General features: G+C 38.9%; 1 protein-coding gene and 1 non-coding gene across 2 annotated transcripts in view; one reads left to right on the top strand and one right to left on the bottom strand.

Moving 5' to 3' along the window:
- vegfc (vascular endothelial growth factor c) overlaps positions 1 to 27,779 on the bottom strand; it is a 67,950-nt gene that overhangs the window by 23,676 nt on the left and 16,495 nt on the right. The window contains exons 2-3 of the mRNA XM_076728952.1: positions 12,441 to 12,684; positions 10,880 to 11,070 (exon numbers count right to left, since the gene is read on the bottom strand). Of these exons, the coding sequence (XP_076585067.1) occupies positions 10,880 to 11,070; positions 12,441 to 12,684 (435 nt within the window). The remainder of the gene's footprint in view (positions 1 to 10,879; positions 11,071 to 12,440; positions 12,685 to 27,779) is intronic.
- trnar-ucg (transfer RNA arginine (anticodon UCG)) lies at positions 24,214 to 24,286 on the top strand. The gene has a single exon. It is a non-coding gene; the product is annotated as a tRNA-Arg (tRNA).

Genomic DNA, 27,779 nt, shown 5'->3' with positions numbered 1-27,779 from the left:
CTCACTATTTACTGTCTACCCTGGGCTGTTTCTGACATAGAGGTTTCTCCGAGGGTGCTGGCATCACAGAGGGACGAGCAGGCCCAGGCACACACCACCATTAGCTTCAGCTGTATTGCAGTCAGTGTTGGATTAATAATGTGGACATGAAGCACTCAGAAATCTCAAAACACAGCCTAGTCAGGATGCTGGAGTTTGCCACAAAGATGAGTCAGCATCAATTAGTTGTCTCTGGTTCCCTACCTTCAGTACCTGTGAGGGGTAATTACCACTGGCTGGCTGCTTATTGTAGTAAGTAGGGATTTGTTTTTGTCAATAACTGACCTTCTGGAGCTGCCACAAATCACAAAAATCTGACTGTCATTCCTACTACTGATGAAGTGTTCCACAAAGCAGTTGATAAAGTCTTACAATAATGTGGTAATGTGTGTTTGTATCTGTTTTTATCTGTTCATATGTGCTACTGGACACCCGAATTACCCCTCATGGGGATAAATTAAGTATCTATCTATCTATCTATCTATCTATCTTACAAAACAAAAAATCTAAGGTAATGACAATTGAATCCCCACACTGTGGTGTGTGCAGGCCATGGAAGTTTCCCAATGACAAAATAAGCCATCCTGTCTGATTAATACATCATCCACTGGTAGCGCTACAGATTGGCCTACTAACTAAAACTGCAGCCCAGACAAGACCCTCAAACTTGGTTTCATAAATATCAGATCACTGTCTACCAAAGCCTCACAGATTCTTCAGCACAGCCTTGATACGACTGGTCTGTGTGGAATTTGGCTGAAACCAAATGGTTTCTGACTATTAAATGATGCTTTCCCACCTGACTGCACAAACATATCATATGTCACTAGTTTCATTTGAAATGAAGTTACTTGCTGACTAGCTTTATCAGATGCATTTTCCCTGCTTGCACGTCTCATGCAATGGATACTCTTTCATTTCAATCTCTGCAGCTGTCTGCACTGGCTCTGTGCTGGCATCACATTTTAGCTGAGTCTTATGGGTGTCACTGCAACTTGAAGTGTTTATGTGTTTATGTCAGATTTCAAGTTTATTTTTAACAATGTGCAAGTAGATGCTCAATAAATATATCTATTCATATTTTGCAACCAAAATTGTTAAATTAGAGGCCTGCTTTGTCTGCTGTGTAAAAACTGGATGTTGTAATTTAAAAATCACTAAGACCGTTTTATTTATTTATTTATTTATTTATTTATTTTTTCACTTACACAACATACCTAAAATTAGGTATTTTCTGTCCTTGGCTGATGCAGAGATCCAAATTCATGCCTTTGTTTCATTTGGATTTGATTATTGTAAAGGTTTGCGTGTCAAGCCGAACTCAAAGTATTCAAATGGTTCAAACACTGCATGTAGAGTCTTTATCACACCAGGAAAATTTGACCATATTACACCACTTTCAGCTCCCCTTCATTGGCTCCCTGTCCATGGCCTTTTCATATCATGTTCCTTTTCTCTGGAATAATCCTTCTGCTAATATCAGACAAACTGACTGTTGAGGCTTTTATATCCAAATTCAGAACTCATCTTTTCCCCCTAACATTCAGTTAACTGCTTATTTTTTATCTACATGCCAATGAGAATACTGTAAATTTTCTGAAAACCACTGCATCTCACTTACCTTTATTTTGTGTCCCACAAGCACAGTTGTGTGTGTGTGTGTGTGTGTGTGTGCGTGTGCGTGTGTGTGTGTGTGTGTGTGTGTGTGTGTGTGTGTGTGTGTGTCTCTCTCTCTCATTTCTCCACCTTCTCTTCTCTTTTCACCTAAGTTTCTCTTGCTGTCTTGACTTTCCTGGCTGTCGCTGCCTCATTCCAGATGTCTGGATGTGGATCTCCGTCCTCCATGAGATTTGGCGTCTCGTCTTGTCTTGCTTCATTGTCTGCATCCTGTCCTTGTCTTTCTCTCCCTCTGTGTGTGAATGGTTTGCTTGAGTTTCACTCTTGTTTGTGTAGTGTATCCTTTTCCAGGTCTCCATGGTAGAGAGGAGGTCATGTGGCACAGGTCTGTTTGGCAACACCTGAAGTTGCTCAATGTTCTTCCAGATCATATTCTTCATATGATAACAGCTTATCTATAACTGTTTCATCTTGTTAATCCATACTGTGATTTTACTATGTTGCTCTATTCTGCAAAACATTTATTATTTCTCGGATCCCTCCTCGATTGCTCTTCCTGAGGTTTCTTCCATTTTCTCCCTGTTAGAGGAGTCTTTGGGGTGAGTTTGCCCTTATCCATATCAAGGGTCCAAGGATAGAGGGTGCCTTATGCTGAATAGACTGTTGCAAGGCATTTCAAGGCTATGGACACCACAGAGGCGTAAGCCCCATCAATCAAATAACTTGACACATCTTACTGATCTAGGTTCAGCTTCTCTCCTTTTTCATACAGTCACAATATGACCAGTCCACTCAGCCTCTCTGTCCCACCACAACTATTCCACTAAGCCTCACATGACAACTAGTGTGACTGGGTCAGTTAAAAAGGGGTTGACTGACAGAATCTCCCCATGCTTAAATGATAGCAGTGTTAATGAGATGAAGAGAATCTGTCAAGCAGCTGAAACAAAATGGAGGAAAACTTGGCTCTCAGTTCATTGTAATATATACAAAGAAGGCATGGCTGTCTGTAACAAAGCAATATGTCTGGTAAGAAAGGATTACTTTTCCAAGATTATTACAGAGAATGCTGGTATCTCTAGACCAGGCATGTCAAACTCATTCCACAAAGGGCCGTGTGGCTGCAAGTTTTTCCTCCAACCAGTTAAGAGCACGCAAGTCTGACTGATCAGCTGTCTGAAGACTGAGATCAGCCAATGAAATGAGTCAAGTCTGGTGTGCTGCTGCTTGGTGGGAAAGAAAACCTTCAGCCACTCGGCCCTTTGTGGAATGAGTTTGACGTCCCTGCTCTAGACTGTTATTTTGCACTATTGATGAGCTACTAAACAATGTCCCAACCTGTCCATTGTTCTCTGCATCAAACTGTGACTAAGTGCATAATTTGATATGATTGATCATGATATCTTAATCAATCATCTTGAACAGTTGGTTGGTTTTTCTGACTGTGTGTTAAACTGCTTTAAAACATACATTAATGGGAGAAAGTTTCACATCAATCATGAAGATCATGTGTCTGAGGAACATGACATCTGTTTTGGGGTTGCACAAGGAGGCTGCTTTAGCCCATTACTGTTCTCACGATACATGCTGCCACTTGGTGACATCATTAAAGAGCACAATGTATGTTTCCATAGTTATGCAGATGACACACAACTTTACATCTGTGCTGAACCAAATGATGCTGCAGCTATGGACTCCATTACTGACTGTCTTTTGGCAATAAATAAATGGATGAGCAATAATATCTTGAAGTTACTTGAGGTAAACTCTAAAATAAAAAGAGATATGCTGTTTAATAAAATGGGGAAACTAACTCCCGGGATTAAATTTGAGGTTAAATCTTGGTGTTATCATTGATTCAGATCTAAGATTAAAGTCCCATATCAACAAGGTGCTGAAAACTTTTTCCACCTTAGAAACAGCTAAAGTATGACCATTTATAAATCAAAAAAATAAAAAGCTGTTTCATGCCTTTATTTCAAAACAACTTAATTGCCGGAATTTACTATTTGCTGGTCACGTACTGGGTGATGATTTAAATGTGAAGGTATAATAATGCTAAGCATGACTACAACCCATAATGATTGCATACTACATTTTTTGGCATTATTGTGTATTTATGTGCCTATTGCATATATATATATATATATATATATATATATATATATATATACACACACACACACACACACACACACACACACACACACACATATATATAACTATTGTTTTTTTTTATGAGGAAAATCTGAAAACCCTGTGATATTGTACTTGTAATCTATAAAGTGGGCATAATCCTGCATGACAATAATACACAAAGCACACATTTGTTGTAAATGTGTGTTTACGTTCCCAGACTCCCTTCAAAAATCTTTTTTATTTTATTTGTAAGTTGTTGAATTAGAAGACACTTAATAAACTTTGTGAAATGCTGTCCATATTATATCTGTTATATCTTATTGTGCCTTTTTTGTCCCTTTTTTCGGCAAATCCTGCTCACTGTCTTTGCTTTCTTCATTTTTCTTTTGGCAGCGCCAGAGGAATACTTGCTTTTTGATGCACCATTATGCTGTACTTTACTAGTATAGTGATTGATTGGACGTTTGCTGGAGCACCTGTGCCAATCAAAACCATCCACTGACATGATCTATCCATTGGGGGCCGGGGGGTATTTGGCTAGTTTTGATTGGCTTTCTGTCTCCGAACAAGGGATTTTTGGGGCCCCACGCATTTGTATATTCAGGGTATAGGGCGAGTCAGCACATTTCCTGTTTAAATTTGTTGTTTAAAGTGTAAGGTAAAGTAAAGTTGAAATTTTGAGAGGATGGTTTCATAAAATGGTCATAGTGGAAATGGTTTTCCTCTGAGATGCATGACGGTGCTCACTAAATTTCATGCCAGACAACCTTTTTTTGAGTACAAATTAGACATTTTGGGCTGATGATGGGTACTAAAGGAATGGATAGATGGTTGTAAAAAACATTAGAATTAATTGTCTTGGGATCCTGAAAACACACACCAAAGTTCTTTGTCATCTTGCCATTAGTTGTCAAGAAGGACAGACCAGCCAACATTGCCATTGCTGGGCTCAAAAAGTGGGACTAGAGGGGCTAAAAAAGGGGAAAATATCTAATATAGCAGATATGTGAGGTATAAAGGCTAACATGGCCAACAATGACTAAACCATAACACATTAGGCACAATACAAAAGAGTGAAAAAAGGAATACACTAAGGTGTTGAAGATAAAGTGGCACACAAACATCTGCAGAGTGAAAATCCAGTGCAGGTGGGGAACTGAGCTCGTATGCAAAGAACCACCAGACAGACATAAATGCTTAAAGAGACTTACAGTCAGCCAAATCGTAAATTACACAGTGTAGCACAACCTCTATTACCTGCTAAGTGTCGAAATCTGCCAGCTGTTTCAAGGCACTAACACATTTGACTCTTCACCTTTCCATATGTCCATTTTAAGACAAATTATTTGCAATCACTTTCAGAAAGTCATTAGAATTCACTTGAACTCTAAATGGGCTATCTAGTCTGCCATAATTTGAATGATTTACTGCATTTCGTATGTTAATCTCCAACTCTGTCCTCAGACTCCAGCCAAAAACAGCAGGAAAAACTAGCAGAGTGAAAGAATGTCTTTTGAAACCTCAAAACGACTGTGGCTCAGCTACCACAGTGCTGATGCCAGGAGAAAGCCTCTCATCTTCAACCTCAGCCTCCTTTCTTCTTACCTCAACTGAAGTGTGGCAAGCTTCATGAATTTTCTTGATTATGTGGTCCAAGAACCATTCAAACCCTGTTGTCCAATTTTCAAAATACAAAATAAGGCTGCCTTTTTAATATACTTTAACTGACTTTTTTGACTGACGACATGTTCTTTCAATACACCAGTCAAACACCCTGCCCCTCTAAATCTCACTGATACACACTGCTTAACAGCCATCTCTATCCTCCCAGTCAAAAGATAAAACTACAAATAAAAGCTATCACTTGATATTTTCATGCAGTATCTAAAGTAGCTAAAATATACAAAAAACACATTATTCTCGCTACTACGCTACACTAGTCTTGTTCTCATCCATCTTACACATTAACCATTTATAATGCAGCATAGATTCTTTTAAATACATGGGAAAGTATTCCTCTTTACTTCCCACAAACAATGAAATGTTATGATGAAGCATACATTATCATAGATGCATTGATAACTATTTTAGAGTACTACGTCTCCTTAATACGGTTAATTGCTGAAAGGTGTATAGGTTGTTATAGGCATGTTAGCATGAACCGTATATCAAATAACACTAGTACACTCGCACACAAACACTCATGTCTATGAAAATCCAAAAATGGATTTGCGCATGTAGGTCTACAAACACACACATACACAGCCAAACACACAGCTGCATTCAGTAGACTTCCTGCTCTGATTGAAACCAGCTTTGACAAATCATATAACAAAAGAGCTATCAGCTCAGGCTGCCACTGCCAGTTCATTAAGTTAACACTTATAGGAAATGAATAAAGCAGCTGAGCTGAAACAATAAGCCATCACACACAGAATAAGCCAGTCCATTAACAACAGCTACCTGGAAATGAACTAACCCTCTGAAAGAATGTACCCTCTGTTAGCTTTCCAGAGTGTAGCTGAGTGGTGATTGAGGTGTACATAAATACCTCGAAGATACACTGTGTCACAAGGAGCTGGACTGACTGTGTAATTTAAAGCTGCAACAGGTGGTCATGATGCCATTTTCATCAGGTACTTTGACCTTACAAAACAGGTACACAGCCTATTGCTGTACAGATTGCAAGTTCATACAGTAAAATAATTTTACTGCAAGCATCACTTTCATCACCTAATGAAAATAATGTATATGGCCTGTCCATATCATTCATTTTTACTGGCATTTTTCCTTACAGTATTTGGAGTACTGGCATCATTGTGTATGTGTACAATGTTTTCATTAATCACACAAAACAACAGGCAAGACATAATAGCAAAGACACATATGTTATAATGTAATATAAGTTACTATAGTTGCATTGATGTCACTATGTCCTAAAGTGACTGTGTGCATTATTATCTGCTTAGGAATTTTACCAGAAAAACAATATGAAGACTGAGGAGGGAAGTCTTTTGTTCCCTGATTGACAGCATATATTTTTTCCATGATAAACAGTCAAAAGAAACTGATGAGGGGAGGCACTGTGTTCAAACAATGAATGAATTTAGGCCATAATTGTCACAGCCTCTAAAACACACACCTTTAACGTACTTTAATGTGCTCTCTCTAACAACGCTGTGTATCCAAGTGCACCACTGTGTCAAGTAAGCTTGGCCACAAAATTTCACAGAATTGTCATGAAAGTGTGATGCAGTTTCCCATTACATTATCACACACATTGTGTAATGCATCTCCATCATGTGCATAGTTGTGCACAGGACTCTCTGTAATGTTTTTGAGGCATGTCCTCACTGTGTGCTCATGTTTTGCCCTCAGCTCCTCATCCAGCTGCAGGAAGACGTCATAGTGGGCCATCATCTTCTTCAGAAAATATTTATAGAAAACATGTGTTGTGATATCCATCCAAGGTTTTATGAAACAGTGCTTTGGGTCAACAGCAAGCAGCAGCACTTACTGTACACCAAAATAAATTCTGCATCTCATCCAAGACATCAACATCAAATTACTGCTCACATGCCTTAGCTATTTCACGCCAGATGTCATCAGTGTCTGTTGGAGGTTTGTGCTATACTGAGTGATAGTTTTCATAACAGCGGTTTTCAATCATGAAGCCAATCTGTTTATGTACCCTGGATGGCAGGTCTCTCAGCTGTTGCTCATTGCTCCCAAAAGAAGATGATGTCCATCTATTTCTTTAATATTTATACACAGTATAGGCAGTTAATCTAAAGAGAATCCAAGCATTACGTCCCCAGGTTCATATTAGGTTATTCTCATGGCAGAAATGTATGTACAAAAAAAATTTCAGATGATTTAAGTGCAAATCGCTTGATCTCTTATCCCCAGAGCAAACTTAAATTTATGTTAAAAAAAAAAAAAAAAAATTCAAATGATTTCAAAACATCATTTTTCATTTCATGGTGTGTTTAAATGCCCATAAATGTGTTTTTTATGAGGATTGTGTAAAATGAAATTCCTTCTGTGGAAGTCGTGTTTACATAGGAGTAAGATGACCTGGCTCAAAAGCATGTTAACTGGGAATCAACCCAACAACGCTGCCTGTCGAACCCTTTGCTTCTGTTTTCAATATGCACTTGCTTCTTTTGTTAACAGTATTTTATTGAGTAGCCATCTGTGCCTGCTTGAATATGTGCTCAACAATAAAACATCTCATCACCATACGTCTTTCATCACATTCAGTAGAAGTCACTTCATGGTTTGGATCTGTTCCAAACATTACCACACTTTCACTATGTAGACCATATAATACTTCCTTTTTAACTATTCTTGGCCACTCTGGATGTCTCTATAACAGGATGGAGGTAATGAAATACATAGGTGCCTTCATGGTCCATAATTTGGAAATACAGAATAGAAAACATATGTTTGTGATGCATGAGAAGGACTTCTTTTCATAATATATGTTCACCATAGAAATATATTCCTACTTTCTGTCTCGTCCCTTATGCTGGATCTACACTGCATTTACATTTTTAGCCATGCTGGGTTCTGTGGATGGCAATGTGTTTGTTCCAGACTGAAATGTCCCCATCAAATTTTATTTACTTTTCACCTCGCACCATCATCAGGTCAGAAACTATGACCAAATAAGTCAAGTTATGGTCAAATAACACCTGAGGTGTGTATAGGTAGTCATAATGTATTATAAGCTGCATCAGTCAACCTCTATAGCTAGTCAAGAGCCTCCACAAGACACTTGAAGTTATAATTCATTATAAGTCACATTTATAGTGTTTTCATGACTGTTGATATTGTGCATCAGAAAGCATTAAGTGTGTTTCTGAGTGCAGTCATGAAGCATTATGAATGCATAATAGTTCACTATGAATGTCACTAGAGAGGCAAAAAATGTAAAGATTGTCTTAAGGGTGGTCGTGTTTGGCAGCTTGTGCACTGCTTACAATGGAGTAAGTTCATCCACTGCAGAAGATGAATGAGCTGTCTCTGAGTGACCCATAATAACTGCTTTCTGTATTAAGTTTGAGCAGCTACATCTGTTGGTTATCCCAGAGGATTACTGGTTCACAATATGGATTATGATATCATTGTATTTTAAGAGTCATCACATTTCTACACTTGGTCTTGTTTTGTCACTGAAGAACTACCATCTACTGGATTTTAACATTTATGCAATACATTCCACCAAGGCCAAATGTCCGATCTTTAACAAAAGTGAAAAATAATTTGTGCATCCGGCCCGTGATTTGATCCCCATAAAATCTATGGTCATGCTACACCTGTCCACTAAGTTTCATGAAAATCGGGCCAGTAGTTTTTCTGTAGTAAATAAATCAAACTGAAAGCATAACCTCCTTGGCAGAAGTAAATACCTGCTTTGGACCAGGAATGTCCACAGCATTATGATAATCTGGCCACAGCACCATTTGCGTTTTCATAAAATCAACTTGTTTTGTGCTGAAGCAGTCAGATCATCATAAAACCTATGCTGCAAAGTGCTCTCAGTAATGGGCTATTTACTATATTGACACAATATTAAAATCTCCAAATTAACTTTTGTGGCAAGTTTAAACAAGCTCAGTCAAATCATTTTTTAGCAGTGGTCACTGAACAGGACAACCTCAGAAAGAGACACTTACTGAGAGAGAAAACAAGCTATAAATGTCAATGTGACCACACACAAATACACACAGTAGTCGTCTGGTCAGACCACATAACAAGGCAATTAAAAAGCACTGCATGTCAGGAACTCCCTCTCTTTAACCACAATTGTACTTTGGAGACCAGTAGACACACACACACACACACACACACACACACACACACACACACACACACAAAAAAAAAAAAAACAGACACACACATTTGTACTTTCATTCTTGTGAAGACATTCATGCAGCTAATGCAATCCCCAGCCAACCCTACCTTACCCTAACCTTAACCTCTCAACTGAATACTAAACCTAACCCTAACATAAACCTCATTCTGACCTCACCCTTTAAAGTCTGAACCCTCAAACAGCCTGTTGATGGTTTGTCCATAGGTGAGGACTGGCAAACATGTCCTCACCAGCTCCTGCTTTCCCTGTCTGTAGTCTTTTGTCTCACACACACACGCGCGTACTTGTAAAAAGCCATATCAGAAACTCATCTAGATGGCCATGAAATTATCATTTTTTGCAGGGGAAGTCAGGCTTTACAAATCCCCTACCCCTGTTACAACAGCCATAACCTTGTTTACATGACAGCTAAGACACCAGCTTACTGGAGAAAGATGTCAGCAATGCTGTTTATTAAGTACACTGAAACACAGTAAGAATGGCAGATTCTCACAAGTTTTGGAACAGACACTCAGTTTTTGGTACAGCACACCAGGTACACCAGAATAACAGCCAGAATAGGTAAGTATGTTAACATGGTAATATTAGCATTCCACTACAAAAGCATGTTAGCTGAGCCTGACAAAACTGAGCCTGAGATTCCTTCAAATGCCTCTGTAGAAAGAGAACAAACCCTTTGCAATCATCTAGCCAACAACTGAAAAATGTAGGTAGCCATGCATACTTTGCGGCATAATTGCTTGGCGTCACACTTCCGGTACACTACAAATTGAAAGAGACCAAGAGGACACAAGTACACTTTTAAGCCTGTTAATGAGTTAATGGACTGAGTCATACTGTTCTCTAAACAGCGGGCAAATGGGGTGGCATTTTCTGGTAACATTAGCTATAGTACAGGCCAGGAAAAATAGAGTATATCTGAAACAAATAGGTCCAGGTTGAAAACCTGACAACAGTAATAAATGGATACCTTCATTCTATCAGTTAAGTATTACACCACTGCTAGTTTTGGTAACAGTAGCTCTCTCATTCATTCATATGCGACATTGGAATGATCAGGTCACAGCACTCTAAAAAACAGGTTGAAAGCAAATAATAACGAAGACAGAAATACAGCTAAAACTTTGAGCCAAAGCATTGGAATTTTCTCATGGAGATTTTGGTTGTTCCAAACTTCTGAGAGAAGAAAAAGAATGTGCTTACAGTTTTGCTGAGGTAACCAGTGGAGATATTCCTGCATTGTTTGTCTTCAGAGTGGCAGCATCCTCCACATCTGTAGACGGACACACATGGTGGTTTATAGAAGATGTTGGTGGGAGCCCCAAACTCCCTGCCCACGTCGACACACACTTCCCTGGGCATGCACTGAGTCTTCCTCCACTCCAACTCTATACCTGCATACACACAGAAAGTCAGACAAACACCACAGCCATGCAGCAGGTATGTTTTTTCTCAGCTGCTGTACTCATGGATGGTAATACATGAAAGCAGAGAGGACACTCATCTGACACACAACAGGAATTTCAGATTTTTAACCAAGTGTACAACTTGGGTCTAGTCTGAGGTCATTACCAAACTCAGGACATCCAGGTGGAGCCAATGTGATTGGCTTCAACTGATTATAGTTTAAATGGATTCTTAATATAGCATCTCCATTAAAGGGCTTGCATGTATATTCACAAACATACCAAAACTAAAATTGTCTGAGCAAACTATGTACAGAAAATATGATTATACTTTGAGCAGAGCAAAAGAGAGCCACCAGAAGTTGCGTGTACAGTCACCTTTTGCCACTTGTTAGCATCAACCACAATAATCTCAATAACAGTTGCTCGTTTCTGCTGAGAGGTACTGGTATTATTGGGTCATCTCCATTCTAACATTGATTCAGCAAGCTAGTTATCAGGGAAGTAGTTGTTTATTAGAAGTGTGAAATTGTTTGCTGGTCTTAATGCATTAATGTCACAGATGTCAGCTGCCGGTCAAGGACCTCTTCATGCATGTAGCAAGAGAGCTCTGAGGACAAGGTTTACCATAAGGATAAGCAAGCATAAAAATAGACTAAGTTGTCACCTGAGCATGAGCTCCTTAAGCTCACATCTGTAAAAGCACTAGTACAGCTGAATTATAGTCATGACTTTTTAACCTTATTGAACCTTTTCTTAGACAACTGAAAATATGTCAAAGACCTATTACATCTATTTAATGTGTGCAAATACTTTGCACGTAGGGCATTGATGAAATGATACTAAATGGGCAATATATGCAGTTGTTAAGTATCCTATTCAAATGCATCTGTTGAACTGTCTCATATTAATGCTCGTTTCATAGAATTTGGCAGTGTGTATTTTCATGGTGAAACATGTTCTTCACATTAACTCAGTTAAAGACAAACTCAATCATATGCTGTGAGTACTTAGTCTCTCAGCATGTTGCTTTTATTTCAAAACAGGAGCACTGATTATCTGAGATAACTGCATCCACATTTTACATTTCAGTCTGAGACAAAAAAAAGAAAAGAAAAAAAAAAGCTGAGCTTGATGTGAATTAACAAAATAATGTGATGCATATGGGTCTCTGAGTCTGAGGGAGATGAGTTGCAGTTACTTACAGTAAGTTCAGCTCCACTGTCCACTTTCAATTAAATGCTACCATTATAGTCTCCCTGCTAAGGACCTCAAAATGGTATTTGTGACCACAAAGTAAACTTTAACATCTTAAAGACCATTCTTCATTAGCTAATTCAAGTCTGGAAAATACTTACTTTTCAGGACATCCAAGTTGAGGTAGACAGCAGCAAATGTTGGCTCTTCTGTATCAGCCAGTGGCCTCAGTCGGCGAGGCTGTGGCCGCTGAGAGAGCTTAGAGGCTGAGGAAGCAGCAGCAGCAGAAAGTTTTGATCTGCATTTCAGAGTGGCCCAATATGAAGGATAGATGAGACTCATCAGTTCATCAACACTAGAGGCTGAACGCAACTTCTGCTCCATGTCTGGTTTTGGTGGAGAGTCCTGAAAGAGACAAGTGACACCTTCACTGAAAATACTGCTGTTATTACTCAACTTGAATTCTCAACTCTGAATGGCCAAGAAACCTGAAGAACACTTCACAAAGGCATTGTTTTGTCAGTCACAAGTAAGTCACAAATAGTCTCATGTCTTTGCTATACACTATACAAGTCATTATTTTAGCAGATTGAACATCATTTAATTTCTTAAGAAAATAATAATAAATGGTAAATGTAAAGAAATACTAATTACTTTTAAGTTTTTTCATTTATTACTATCAAATAAACCTCATAACAGAGTCCGATAATCTGGTAAACTTGGGTGTCACTTGAGTTCAAGTCATGGACACATTAATGCCTTTTCCTAATTGATTTCATGGTTTTCATGCATTTTGCATATCTCCTATGTACTCTGTACTGCTTGTGCTTTATTTATTTGGAGCATTGCCTCTTTTTTGAGGAGCGTTTTGAGTGCTTCAATCTCCAAATCTTAAAAATGTTGGAAATTATGCATATCTTAGTTGAAAAGCACTCTTTGTCACTGCAGCTTTCTTACTGCTGCAGACTGGAAGACCAGGGGGGATAATTAACAATAATATTGTAGAAATGCTTCTTTTTGCTGACCACTCAGAGCTATTTGATGTCACAGCAAGACATTTTCAGGACATTAACAACAACAATCAAACTTAGAAGAAGACTAGTGGGACACTTGAAGCACCAGGCATTTGCTTGTTAGTTTCTACTTTGTGACTTTGATTGTCTCGTCACATTTGCTGTTGATGTGACTGATACAGAACACATGTGACTGTGCCAACAATGTGATTGCTAACTGCCAAAAAAAACTGCAGGGGAGGAAGGATGGCAGTGTGCATGCTCATGGTGCTTTGGTTACATGAATAACCAACACGTGAATATACTACATATATGTGGCAATGTGTTTATCTGTGTGTGAAACACTGACTGAGACTCTCTCTTCAGAGGGCTTCATTGCTTCTCCCCCAGTGCATGTTGGAATGGCTCCTCTTCCCTCTTTGGATAGGTAGATTGATAACCTCCTCTGCCACTTTGAGGGTGCTGGTTTTCAGTAATTCGTTAAAAAGATACCTTTTATAAACAAACTAACTGAGAATTTAAAATGATTACAGTGACCAATACAGGCCACAAGGTAAGCATTACCACTGTTCATTATAGTTTGAAATGTGACATTCTGGTCATTTTTGCAATTAATTGAAAAGTAACCAAAACCGACATTATGAATCTCTAACAACATAATTTTATATTGATGCATTCCATAAATTCATTTCTTCATATAGGCTGATGCCTACCCCTGAAGTATAATAATGTATCTCTACAGGCCTAAATACACAAACAGACAGTTTTCTGCATGGGTTAATTTCAAAAGTGGAGTGGGTCCACTTGCAGTTAAGCAATATAATAAACCTTGCATGTCCAGTCTGAGAAAACAGACTCAGTTATTGAGATGAAAAAGAGGTGGTTCCATTGGAGACACAGAGACAGTGTGACTGCTCTCAGGAGAGGCAGATGTTCAGAGTGGAGTGACTCAGCTTAGCTATAAGCCAAGAATGTAACAGTAAATGTTTAGTATGAGCTACAGTTTGTCTCAGTTCGTTGAGAGCCAAGCTGAGCTTGGCTCATGTTTAGTGAGAGTTTAATGATGCAGCCCCAAAGTTAGCTGCAACTCCAGCCGTGGTGCTGTAGCAGTCCCCCCCTGTGCTTCCAGACCACAATCTGTACACTGGCAGGTCAAAGCAATCTGTCAAATAAGAGGTTGTTAAAATAATGTCACTCTGCACCCAAAAACATCCTCCTGATGGAAATAAGTAGTATTTTGTCTATTTTCGTAAAAAAGGGTAATAAGAGCTTCAATTTGAGGACAAGAATCCTTGAGCAAAAACATATTTTATAATAAGATATCATTTATCAGTCATTACCAAGGGAAATGGGACAATAACTTATACTGGTTTTAAGTGATGTTGCACAGGATGACGTTACGGCCAAGGACGAACACCACCAACCGTTTGTGGCGCCACTATCAGGTAAAAATGTCAGCTTGATCAACAATTCACTGTGGGCATTCATGATCACCAGTGGATGAATGCTTTCCTCTGGTGTCATCAAAGTCTATTGATCATTCATAGGAAATTTAAAGAGCACTCACATGCTGCCCAGGGCACATACCCATTTCATTTTAATGGACTCTTTCCTCCAGCACCACTGTCAGGACAAGCATGTGGTTTGTACTTTCCAACATTTTTAGATTTTGATGTAATGAACATTGCAGCCTGTCAGGGGCAACTAATGCTGAATTCTGTGTGATAACAGATAAGTACTAAACTTAAAACTGAACTTAAATACTTAAAGTACGACTGCAGTTTAAGTAGAATTTTTTTTGTCTCTGCCTTGGAACTAGCATGGAACAAGCTTTCAGTGGGTGGACGTGATGACAGGACAAATATCCACAAGCTGGCTCATATTAGACAAGAATCACAGGAATCAGATCACCTGACAGTTCATAAATTCATCTGATCCCATCTGACTCGTACACCCACCTACGCTCACACACCCAACCACACACACACACACACACACACACATATACACACGCACGCAACCACACACATACACAACAGCCCTGGGGGAGCAAGTGTCTGAGGTGTGAAAACAGGAGAGGAGAGCTGATACTGCTGTTTGAGAAATTCCTGTGGTACCTGGTCCTGCAACACACATACACTCATACAGCAACACATACGTTACATGTTAGAATGTTCCAGTAGGAAAAGAGAAGAAGTGAATGTTTTTATGCATTATGTCCCTACATACTGTAGCTCTGAGTTATTTTACTCTCATTATGTATAGCTAACAAGTATTTTCAATGTCTTTGCGGGTGAAAATCAGCTTTTAGAGGTAGTCTTAAGTCACAAGTCTTCATTAGCAGACGAGTAAAGATGTAAGTCATTTAGGGATCTGAAGACTGCTGATCACAGCCATTATTAAACCCTCTTCAATTTATTTTCTCATGCACTCTAGAGTGTCCTTAAAATCGTGAAAAAGGCGATGTAGTGCCATACAGCTAATCGTTCCTGTTTGTTTCTAGGATTTGAAACTGTTTCATCATGAATGCATCATGACTTTCTCTGTGCTGGAGCCCCACTGCATGCAGCTGGCACTGGCCTGAGTCTGCCACTGGACACAGCACTTGTTACACTATCTTGAAAAAAAAAAAAAATCCTTCAACCCAATTTAATTGCTTATAGTTCCACACACTCTGAATTGCTGTCCCCAGTTAGTGCTTCTTTGGCGGCCAGCCGGCTGGGATCCAGTTCCCAGCCATTTTCCAGCCACTGGGAGTCCCCCCTCCTCCTCCTGGGATGTGTCTAGATTCCACTGTAAACATGCCCATTCATTCAATTGCAGGGTGTTACGATGAGATGGCCCTTTCTTCACAGAAACACACTCACAAATAAACCAATGTGTGATGCCCACAGAACACTGCAGATTCATGTTTCCTTATTTAGGCCATGGTTTGGGGCAGAATCTTTCCCAGACTTAAAGTAGTCGCTGGAAGTAGATGTCAATAGTTTTTATTAATATAATATCAATGACTTTTAAGTTCAGCGCATCATTTTAGATACACTTCCCCAAAATCAGCTATATCGTTATTGTCAATATTTCCACACTGAATTGTTTTTCTCATCCATTCTGTATTGACAGTGACAGTGAAATAGGAGTTGATGCTCCATTCATAAAACCCAATTTTTCTTAAGTGGGTTTGAGTTCGTATCTGGGCAAATGCAGGGATCAGACTACAGAAATCTTCCCTGGCTTTGGAGATGTTTTTGTCATGGCTGAAGAATTACCAGCGTCGTGTCTATACCAGCGTAGTCTGACATGCTGAATGACCTGTTGGGCACGGTCTGGGATGCCCCACGACACCTCACAACACCCCAACGAAAAGACTAGCATGTCAGATTTTTTGCCTAGTATGACATCTCCCACATTATGTTCCTGAGTGTTGACCAATCAGGTGCTCTCTCCAGAGCGCAGTGAGGACAAACAAGGTGAAGAGGGATGCTGAGATTGCTGTTGTCAGGTGGGATAATGAAAAAAAAAGGAAAAGTTTGTTGAGCTGTGGCAACAGTACCCCAGATTATTTGACATTTCCTCGAGGGAGAAGGACCGAGTCAAAAAAGACAAATATTGGAAAAAATAGTTGAAACACATCATTAGCCAGGCCAGTAGCTGGCTGTGCTATCATAACATTATCCCCAGTCCTGAATGGAATATGTTTATCATTACTAATTCCAGATCAAACGTTAAAGTAGCCTGTTTGATGCAGCGAACACAGCAGTGCCTGCTCCTTGTAGAATAAATAATTAAAAGTATGGAAATAAAATTACTATGTGTGAAAGTAATTGTTATCCGGATGCGACCCAGTTGATCTACAAATAATGACAGAACGAGCACTGCATTTGCTTTTAATGTTATAATGCATCCACAGCTTCACCTGCCTCCCCGATGACTTCTGAACTTGTGCTGTGATTGTGAAATATGACATGCTGTAATTAGTCAGGGCCATACGTGTAGTCTTGACAGCTACCCGACCAAGACAGATGATGTGATACAGTGACCATCATCAAAGAACGTTGACAAAGAAAATCATGCAGTCTGATTCTGGCATAAGCGTTTGGCAGCTGGGAACCTGTTCGGATGACACCATGGCTCATTAAATGCCTACAAAAAGGTACAGTAGTCTGACATCAATAAACGCCTTTGTCACCCAGGGAGAAACTCCTCAGACTCCCTTCAGAAATCAGGATTTTTGTGACTTGATGACTTTGGGGAACTTTTTGAAACTCTGTCTTAAACGAATCCTTAATTATTTGTACCTTGTTGTAAATTCAGCCAAGTAAGTTATTGTAAGTTATATATTAATTACTTTATTTCATTTTTCAAACGGTTCTATTTTGGGGGGTGTTTTTTTTAGGCTTATGGTGCATAATAGAGGGCATAATCATCATAGGCTAACTACAGGCATCTCTCAGCCATCATAATAATTGTCATTATTACCATAATAACATGCACTTCAAATATGCTCTGAGTAGGAACCACATTTGTGGAATTTTGCTTCTGTGAGTTTGTGTTTGCATCAGTTTGGGCCAGTAATTAAGGCACCTAAAACAGGCTGCAGACTTTCACTACTCTGGCTCCTATTCAGCTGAAATGTGGGTCTTTTTTGCAAGTGTCTGACTCTTGGTTTTATGAAAAAGTATTGTGTTTATTTATAGATATGTTTTACTGTCCCTTGCAACTGATTTTACCAATTACACTACATTTATGAAAGAAGACAATTTCATTGGCAGTAAACATGTAAATTTTAATAAATATAGCAAACTGTAACCATAATCTGATCCTTTGGAATTCACACACTGTATTCACACAAGAGGTCACAAACAACAAAGAGAAACACAGAAAGAAGCAGTGTATTAAGTCATGTCTTTGTTGCTATAATAAACATTGTGTCAATTTGTTGTGGCGTGTTGTAGTACTGATGTGTTGATACTCTGATAAAATAAAATGGGCCTGGTCTCAGTCCGAAAGAATCAAATACCGGCACTTAGTCACACCCCTCTGCATTTAGCATCTGTATAAGACACATCAGGCTTTCAACTAAATCCGATGTAAACTCATCCGCAGATAATTTAGACCCCTCATAGTAACTGTAACGGCCGTCCAAAATTTTGGTCCAAAACCAAAAGTCTGAAGGCAGGTTTTACACCTGACACACCAGAAAAACTAAACAGTGAGGGGCATCTGTAGCTCAGGAAGTAGAGCAGTTGTCCACCAATCAGGAGGTCAGTGGTTCGATCCCTGGCCTCAGCAGTCCACATGCCGAAGTATCCTTGGGCAAGATAGCGAACCCCGAAACTGCCCCTGATGCTGTGCCGTCGGTGTGTGAATTCATATGTACGTCGCTTTGGACAAAAGCATCTGCAAAATGACTAATTGTAATTATCCTCTCTGCAAGCTGGCCAACAAATGCTGGACACTCAAACAGCCTGTGTATGTGACTTTAAGATAATAATAACTACTAATGTAATAATTTGGCTAGCAGAGAACATTTAACAACCAGTGTTTAGACTCCACTCAAAATTCATCTGATCATTCTTCTTTGACAGATGTATGGTAGTATTAGTGAATGTTATCTCACTTCCTGTCCTTCAGTACCATTAGATATATCCCACACAATCACTCCAACAGGAACAATATGACTGTTCGCTGCAAGCAAGGCCGTCTCTCACACACACACACACACACACACACACACACACACACACACACACACACACACACACGCTGACTGTCCTTTGTGTTAGAAGTCAGTCAAACAGACAGAGTGAAGCAGTCTATTGTATTTTATGGCCCGTGTAAGTCTGTTTACAGCCTCTGCAGAGATAACACACACTCTGCGAGAAACAATGTGTGTATTTATGTGTTTCTACATGCACATGCATGTTTTGTCTTTCCGTATGTGTCCTGTCTCAGTTTCCCCTGATTCTGTGTTTCTGCTTGTGTGTTTGGACTGGTGTTTTCACACACAAATATGCACACACACACACACACACACACACACACACACACACACACACACACACAGTCCCTTCACATGGGAAAAAGTTAGTTCTCTTCCGTCACATTGGCTCAAAGACGCTGAAACAAACAATTGAGAATAAAGCAGCTCTAAATAGGACACCGCTGTCACCTGACTGGAGTGACCACATTCACCACTTCAGTCCTTCCTGTTGTTGATGTTTCCTGGATGTTTCAAGGTTTGAAGCGTTGAAACTGTTTTGGAATGGCAACCCTGCTGAGACCGCCAGAGTAATCAGAACATCTTAATATGGTTGGCCGTATATTAAAGCCGCCCTACTGATGTTTTTGCTTTTCAACTTCAAACTGTGCATCTGCTAAATTGCTGCAATTTTCAAAAGCATGCTGAAAGTTTTCAGATCAATGTCCAAATGTAGAAGCATCCATTTGTAGTTCGTTTCAGTAAAACCACAAAAATGTACTTTGCAGATGATTGAACATCTCAGGCATCCATGAAGAAAAGAACACATTTATTTCTGTGTTATGTTCTGGTTGTGGGGTATTTCAGCACTGAGCAGGGAGCATTTTCAAAACTTCTTTGTTGTTGTTAGAAGCAATATTCATTAGCGGGAAAAGCACAGTTTGCTAAACTGACATAAAACCCAATACAGACAAACAATAAAACACAGACAGAATGAAAAGAAGCAGAACAATTGACCGAAGCTGCTGTTTACAGATGATGACAAACCACTATTAAACCCTTCTGATGATACACCAAATGTATCTTATTTCAAGAACACGAAGCAATGTGCTCCTCATCATCTCTAACACATGAAAGTAACATTACATGTTGTTGGAAAGTTGAACATCATATAATTACTATATTTCCAAGCCTTAAAAAAAAAAGATGTTGGCTGTCTAGACCTCATTGCTGTTGGATAATGTTTCTGCTCATTTCTTGCTGTCTGAGGAAAAGTGATGACAGAGACAACAGGTCTTTTGATCTATAGCAGAGGGTCTCCCCTACAGGTGCAGCAGTGCATTCGACAGCTCTGGGGAATGTTATACTGGAGATCATTTGCTGACAGTCCTTTGCTGCTTAATTTCAGTTTGTTTAAAACCAGATTAGAACTGTAACTGATCTTCCATGAATTAAAGTCCACGTCATTAATCATTATTTAACAAACCCATTTCCTTTGCCTATTTGTCGCATAAACTCTGCATGGACAAACAAAAAAAAAAAAAAAACACCTCAAGTGAGTGTAAATTGTATTTGCCAATATTGTGGATGATGTGTTGAATTTTGTTGCTTCCATCCAGATTGTCTTTTCCAGCTCAGATGGAATCAGGCTTTGCGTTCTTCTTTGCAAATAATTTCTTGACAATTAAGTCTGTAAACATTAAGCTCAGGGCTGCCGCTCTCTTTCTTTCTCCTTCTGTCTTTGTGTGCATCTCTGGGATTGCACTCAGTACAGAGAAAGATCATCTTGGCTTGGATTTTATCAACATTCAGCTAGAATATACATATCCAGATGACAGTCCCCATGTGTTTAACAGGACAGAACCAAGAAAAACAGGAGCGGGAGGAAGAAAAGTGCGAACAGTTTGAACTCCATACATCTCATTGTTTGGATCACACTCTTGCATAACTTGATAAATAATTGACAGTGCATGGCGAATGTTTGTGCCAAAGTTAGAGATTAAATTTAAACACAACTTTCAATAATATTTCAACTCAACATTAACATCCTGTATGATAAATCCATGTATTTGTTGTAATGATGCGATTAGTTTCTAACTCATTATTATAATGCCTGACAATGAATTGTGACACATTTGCTGCAAAAAATGTGTGTTGATCGAGTGTTATTACATATAACTGAACAAGGAGATGAGATCATGGAGTCATTTGGACTGACAGGCAGCTCATTCATTGGACAGTTTTGGTGATGTCATCCGCCATTATCAGCACTTTACTGAACATTTGTTTGTAATAAATAGTCAGAGCTCACTAAGAAACTATTGATTAATTACTATTACTTAGCATTGTGTAGTCTGGAGGAATCATTCGTTAAAGCTAAACTGAAAAAACAACTGGCGCACAAACACACACACACACACACACACACACAGAAATTGGCAACAACTGGCAAAAGAGCTTTTATGGTTCAAGCCCCATCAGATTGGAATAATTTACCTGTTGATATTAGGTCCATTTCATCATTGGTATGTTTAAGCATCCCTTGTTTTCTTTCTTGAGGATGGACTGCTCTTGTTAGCAATAAAGTCTTTGCTGTTTACGCCTACTGTTTATGCTTTGTTTAGAGCTGATCCACTCACACTGTAGAGTTTATGTATTGGCCATTTTGGCCATTTTTGTTAATCTTCACAAGGTTTTTATTAATTAATGTATGTGGCCTGTCTTTGTTTTTTTAGTTTGTTTTGTCTGTCTGTCTCTGTGTGTGTGTGTGTGTGTGTGTGTGTGTGTGTGTGTGTGTGTGTGTGCGTGCGTGTGTGTGTGTAGTATACTGAGAGAGGAGTGTGTGTATTTGAAGTCAAGCATGTGAAGTCTGTAACCACAGCTTTTCTTTGCCAAACAAACCACTAACTTGGTGGTCCCACCAAGAGCCAGTAGTTTGTGTTTTCCTCCCCTTTCGGGGTGTGTGTGTGTGTGTGTGTGCGCGCGTGTGTGTGTGTGTGTTAGGGTTAAAAATTCATCATGGTTATGTGTTTATTTAACAGTCAAGTGTTTGATCGTGTGCCTGCCCTGACACACACACACACACACACACACAGTTTACACTGTGACTGCCAATGTGTAACCACAGCATGCTATGTCGAAGAACAACAACCCCTGATGTCATTCACTGCTCCATGAAATGTTTACAGCAGGAAACAGCTTTAGACATGAAAAACTCTTACAACAGTAAGTAGTTAGTGACTCATGTGGACACAAGCCATCAGTGTGAAGGTGATTATGGAGGCTTATGATTATGGAGAATACACGGCTTACGTGTGGATATACATGGTTCCCAGTGGATGAACCTAGTGTTTTTGATGATCTGTGATCTGACCTTTTCTATAGCACCACCATCAGGCCTACATATCTTACCCAGTTCAAGATGCACCATCCTAAAATGTGGTGAAAATTTCTCTTTTTTTCCCCCCTTTTTTAATGATGCCATTTCCTTTTCTCTGGACTAAGATTTGTACCAGCTGTCTGTATATTGTTTTTCATTCATTCAACCTGACATTATTTTACACAATTTCTGTTTGTTAGAGGGTGATTATGTTGTCTTGTTTTGCCCTAACCAATCAGATTTCCACTTTATGGTATTAATCTTCTAAAAAGATATAATTCCAATAATCTGAGAGCTGTTATTTCTCTAATTGAAAAGAAACAACCCGTACAGCTGCGTCAATCTCATACTTGTTCCATATAGTAAATTCTCCTAATCTTGCCTACAAAGCTCTGATTGGTCATCTGTTTCTCCCACACACCCAATCACACACATATATGCCATGGCAACACTGAGAAAGTTTTAATCACATTTCAATTTTAACTATCTTTTGATTCAAACCTCTTTTTGTGTCGCAGAATCTGAGTGTTAAACCAGCTGTTCAAACACACACTAAGAGAGAGAGAAAACATCTGCAACTCCTTACAGAAACAGAAAAAATTATAATATGGCAGAAAGCAAGGTGTTATTTGAGAAACACCCAGTGGGACAAAGGAGAATTGTGAGGATGTGAAACATATTATTAGATTAGATTAGATTAGATTAGATTAGATTAGATTAGATTAGATTAGATTAGATTAGATTAGATGTTTGAAGAATCCCAAGCGTAAAGTGAGCCATTGCCATAGACTGTATACCAGATAGCGGACAGAGCCACTGTTTTGAAGCCTAGAGTTTGGCTGTCACCATCTTGGTTTTTTGGAGTCCACTTATTACACTGTCTATGGTCATTGCAGCAAGGATTGATTCTAGCACTTACTTCAGTAAGAAGGAACAGTGTAAATAAAGGTTCACATCCAAATGTTAAAGTACATGGAAAGAGAATAACTTTCAGTGAAGAATCAGTGCCTAAATCATCACAAAGTGACATCATTTCAGATTGCACCTGCGAGGAAAAACAACACTAAATTTCACTGAATCATATTTCCTTCCATCCTTTCCATATACTCTTCCTGTCTTAAGTGAGAGGGACAAGAGATGGAAGCTAAAGACACCACTGAAAGAAAAGAAAAAAAAGAAAAAAAAAAAACGTGTCGCATCTGGAGGCTAAAAACATTCATGGCTGCATTCCATTTAGGTCTCCCAGCATTTAGACTCAAGTACTTGTCAAGCTCGCTTACTCACCATCACTTATCTCACTAGTTGGACCTTTTTATTTATTAATTGTTGTGAATACAGATTAGGGGACATCTTCACTTCATTACTTCGCCAATTGTTCAGTTTATCTCTTTTTGCCTCCCTGCTTGTTTGAGAAAATATCTTAATTGTGTTAACTACTTGAAAACAGGGTCCTCTGTGGACATTTTGGTGTCTTATGCAAGACATCCAGTGGCTCCCTTTAGGGAGATTGGTCAGCAGCAGTGCAAAATGCAAAATATCAAAAATTATTTCACATGGAAAATACTGAAGGTAAAACTATGTGCTGTCATTGAAACTACTAAAAAATACTGTTCTTATCTAGACTTTTAAAATTAGACTGGGTATCTTCAATTAATTGCAAAAAATCCTTAGATTAGCTCACCTGACCCTAAGTACAAGGTACAAGGTACTGTAGCAAAATACAAGTTGTAGATGCAGTCCCTTTATGCTTATCGGAAAAAAATAAATGAACAAATAAATAATTTCGCTGGATGAACACATGATGGTGGAGTGTGGACGATGAGTCAAGAACTGCCATACGGTCTGACCGCGTGGCCTAATGGATAAGGCGTCTGACTTCGGATCAGAAGATTGAGGGTTCGAGTCCCTTCGTGGTCGTCTTTCTACCAGAGACAAAAGAACACTGGCCTCCCCTTATGCCAACACTAAGGATGCTTACGGTTCTTCACCCCACCCCCTGCTGAGCCATTCCAGTTTGCAACCTGGTTCATCTGCTGCCTGCATACACACTGTAAAAGCAAATAATATACCTTACTAGAAATAACAAAGTAAGTTTACTAGATTTTCACCAAAATGTTGAGTTTACGATCAGTGGTTACGTGTTGTGAACATAAAGGTCACACTATGGTATTATTCAAGTTAACTTATTCAGAGAGTCTGAGTTGTCAGATGGAATAATGAACACTAGGTGGCAATAATGTCCCTCATGGAGGTAAATCGCAGTTAAAGAAGGCGCAGAAGAAGAAGTTGCTTCGTCTTCATGTTTGTACTGCGACTCATGTCACTCTTGATTGGCATGCATTTGAGTGTTTGTCTGCAACTTGCACCAGTAGCAAATATAAGCCACCTGCATAAGCCTAAATAAGTTGTCCACACAACAAATTAACTAGTGGTCGGCATCAGAACGCCCTCAACTTTCTGAGATCTGAAGTCAGTCACAATTGGTTCGAAATGGTTGTCAATCGGTGGCGCAGCAGGTAGTACGCGTGCATCACAGCAAGAAGGTCGCCAGTTCGATCCCCGGGTCGGGCAGGGCCTTTCTGTGTGAAGTTGCATGTTCTTCCCATGCATGTGTGGGTTCTCTCCGAGCACTCCGGCAAAAACAAAACATGCTCATTAGGTTGATTGGTGACTCTAAAAAAATTGTCCTTAGGTGTGAGAGTGAGTGTGAAAGGTTGTCTGTCTGTATATGTTGCCCTGCAATCGACTGGCGACTGGTTCAGGGTGTACCCCGCCTCTCACCCGTTGACAGCTGGGATAGGCTCCAGTACACACATGTTGTGTGTACCTCTTCAACATTAAAATCAAATATGTATACGTACAACAGTCATGTAAACATACAATCATATATAGCACCAGAAAATAAATAAATGAATAGAATAAAATAAAATACATATACACATAAAATATACAGTCATACAAGAAGCAATTTAGAAGAATGTAAAATATCAGAATTTATCCAAACGCCTGTCTGAACAAGTGGGATTTTAAGTGTTTTTTGAAGCTCTCCACAGAGTCAATACATCTCAACGTAGCTGGAAGGCAGTTCAGTTAAAATAGGGGTGATGTGAGACCATTTACTAGACCGGGTTAAAAGCCTAGCAGCAGCATTTTGAACCAATTGTAGACGCTGAATTGAGGATCTGTTGAGGCAGGTAAAAAGGGAGTTACAGTAGTCCAAACGTGAGGAAATAAAGGCATGAATTAATTTCTCCAAATCTTAGGAAATTATCACAGGACTCATTTTATCCAGTTAGACTTAAAATATTTAATAGTAGCCTATAGAGTTTTGTGCATAACCTCGTCCTTGCTGGTTTGGAGGTGGTCACCCTGGACTGTGTGTGTGTGTGTGTGTGTGTGTGTGTGAGTGAGAGAGAGAGAGGTGGTTTGTTTTCAGTTTGAAAACAAAAGCTATGAAGGCGATTCTCTCTCTGTCTCTCTGTTTTTCATACTTAAAGTTGCCATTTTGAGGAGCTCTTTATTTTACATGGACGTATGGTCTTACTTCAGGCCTAACTGTCTTGTTTGTATTTGTAAACAGTAAATGTCATTTAACACTAGTCTAAAAACATCTCTAGCAATGTTTCTTTGACAACCACTTTCACTTCAAGATGGGAATTTTTAATGAACTTTTCAGACTTCCAATCTTCCAATTTTTATAATTTAATTTTATATTTCTGCACAATTTAACTTTTGTTTTTTTGGTCCTTTTGTTCTCATTGAGCTTGTTCTCCTTTTGTCCTATGCAAGCACATTGAGTGCAGTGTTTAAACCGACACATACTTGGCCAATAAAGCCAGTTCTGATTCTGAGTATGATTCTGATACATCTGTCTAATAAATGTAATGAAGTAAAAAGTACAATACTTGTTTCTGAAATGTAGTAAGTGGAGGTATAAAATAGAAGAAAATGGAAATACTCAAGTAAAGTCCAACTACCTTGTACTCAGTACTCAGTACTTGAATAAATATACAATTACTTTCCACTACTGCAGTTCTTTACCTCAGTCTCTTACTTTTTGTCAGTTTTCAGGCCATGCTACCAAAATGACAGCTGAACTTGACAATACAAATAGGAAGAGTGAGATGGAGGGAAGGGGTTCTGATAATCATGTACATTTGGTTGGTGAAGAACTGGGCAGTGTGCTCTAGTTAAAACACTTGATGGGATAACTAAATCCATGCCAGATGACATAATCAGGTGGTATTTGCGCTAACACAAGTGAAGAGTAGCCATTTTTTAGTTGGGTTTACAACCAGAGCAATTTCTTTGACAAAACAGAGAGACTTGAGCATTTCAAAACTTGCTGACTTGACTTGCAGGTTACACCCACAACCATATCTCCCTGAAGCTTAAAGGTTAAAAAATATATATATATAAGAGGTTAAAAAAAAAACTGTCATTCCAGAACAATGTTTGCAGTTACTTTTTTTTTTTTATTTTAACTTTCTTTTCTTTCTTTTTTTTTGAGGGGAAAGGAAACCGTTTCACCAAAGGGTTGCCATTGTGTTACTGACAAATTTTACACTGATAGCTGAGAACACTGGCATTGACCACTAATTGTAAGCCATAACTTATGAATACCTTTCCAATTAAGACAAAACTACCTGAATTCATATTAACCATTGTTGAACCTGCTGTAGGAAGAATGACAAGAACACACAAGGATGAATTGTGAAAATCTTTCATAGAAAAGACTAGAGTACATGCAACTGCTGAGTTTAACTCCATTAAACTGTGAGATAGAGCCATGTCACCCATTATAGTTAATAATGGGACAGAGTAAAGTCCTTATTAGATACTTAAACAACAATATGTGAGTTTCATCCATCATAATTCTAGTTAAACTTTCCAAATGAAAGCAAGCTTTTGATCAAGAAGCTCAAATGTTGAACTTAAATCACACAACACAAAGCTGCTGCAAGATGCTTGAGGACAGCAGTCGGTGTTATTGTGGTAGTAGTGGTGGTTGGGAGAGTACACGACAAATCTGTGCTTGTATTAAGAGTTTTATTTTCTCAAACAGCATTCATATAATAATGTGGCCCACACGACAGCAGCAGACTTGACCTATAAAATGAAAATGTGTTTCACGTACATCAAATTGTATGACTACCTGTAAGTGTCAGAATGAAGAAGTATAGATTAAAATATATTTATGAAAATATATTTAAACAAAACATATAATCAATCTACTGTGCTAGCTGCATAAGTGCATAGCAGGAAGGCTGCCTCTTGGCCTCTAAGCTGTGACAATCTCACTTCATTATGCATTCTATCCTCATTGACCCTCAGTCACCCTCCTTTCACTCCCATTCAAGATTCTCTCATCTCCCCTTCAGATCCAAACAGCCTGAAACACAGTGTGTCA

This window comes from Chaetodon auriga, chromosome 4, assembly GCF_051107435.1.
Source record: "Chaetodon auriga isolate fChaAug3 chromosome 4, fChaAug3.hap1, whole genome shotgun sequence".
Taxonomy (NCBI): Eukaryota; Metazoa; Chordata; class Actinopteri; order Chaetodontiformes; family Chaetodontidae; genus Chaetodon; species Chaetodon auriga.
Note: the sequence above shows the minus strand (reverse complement) of the source record. Positions and strands in the feature narration are given on the sequence as shown.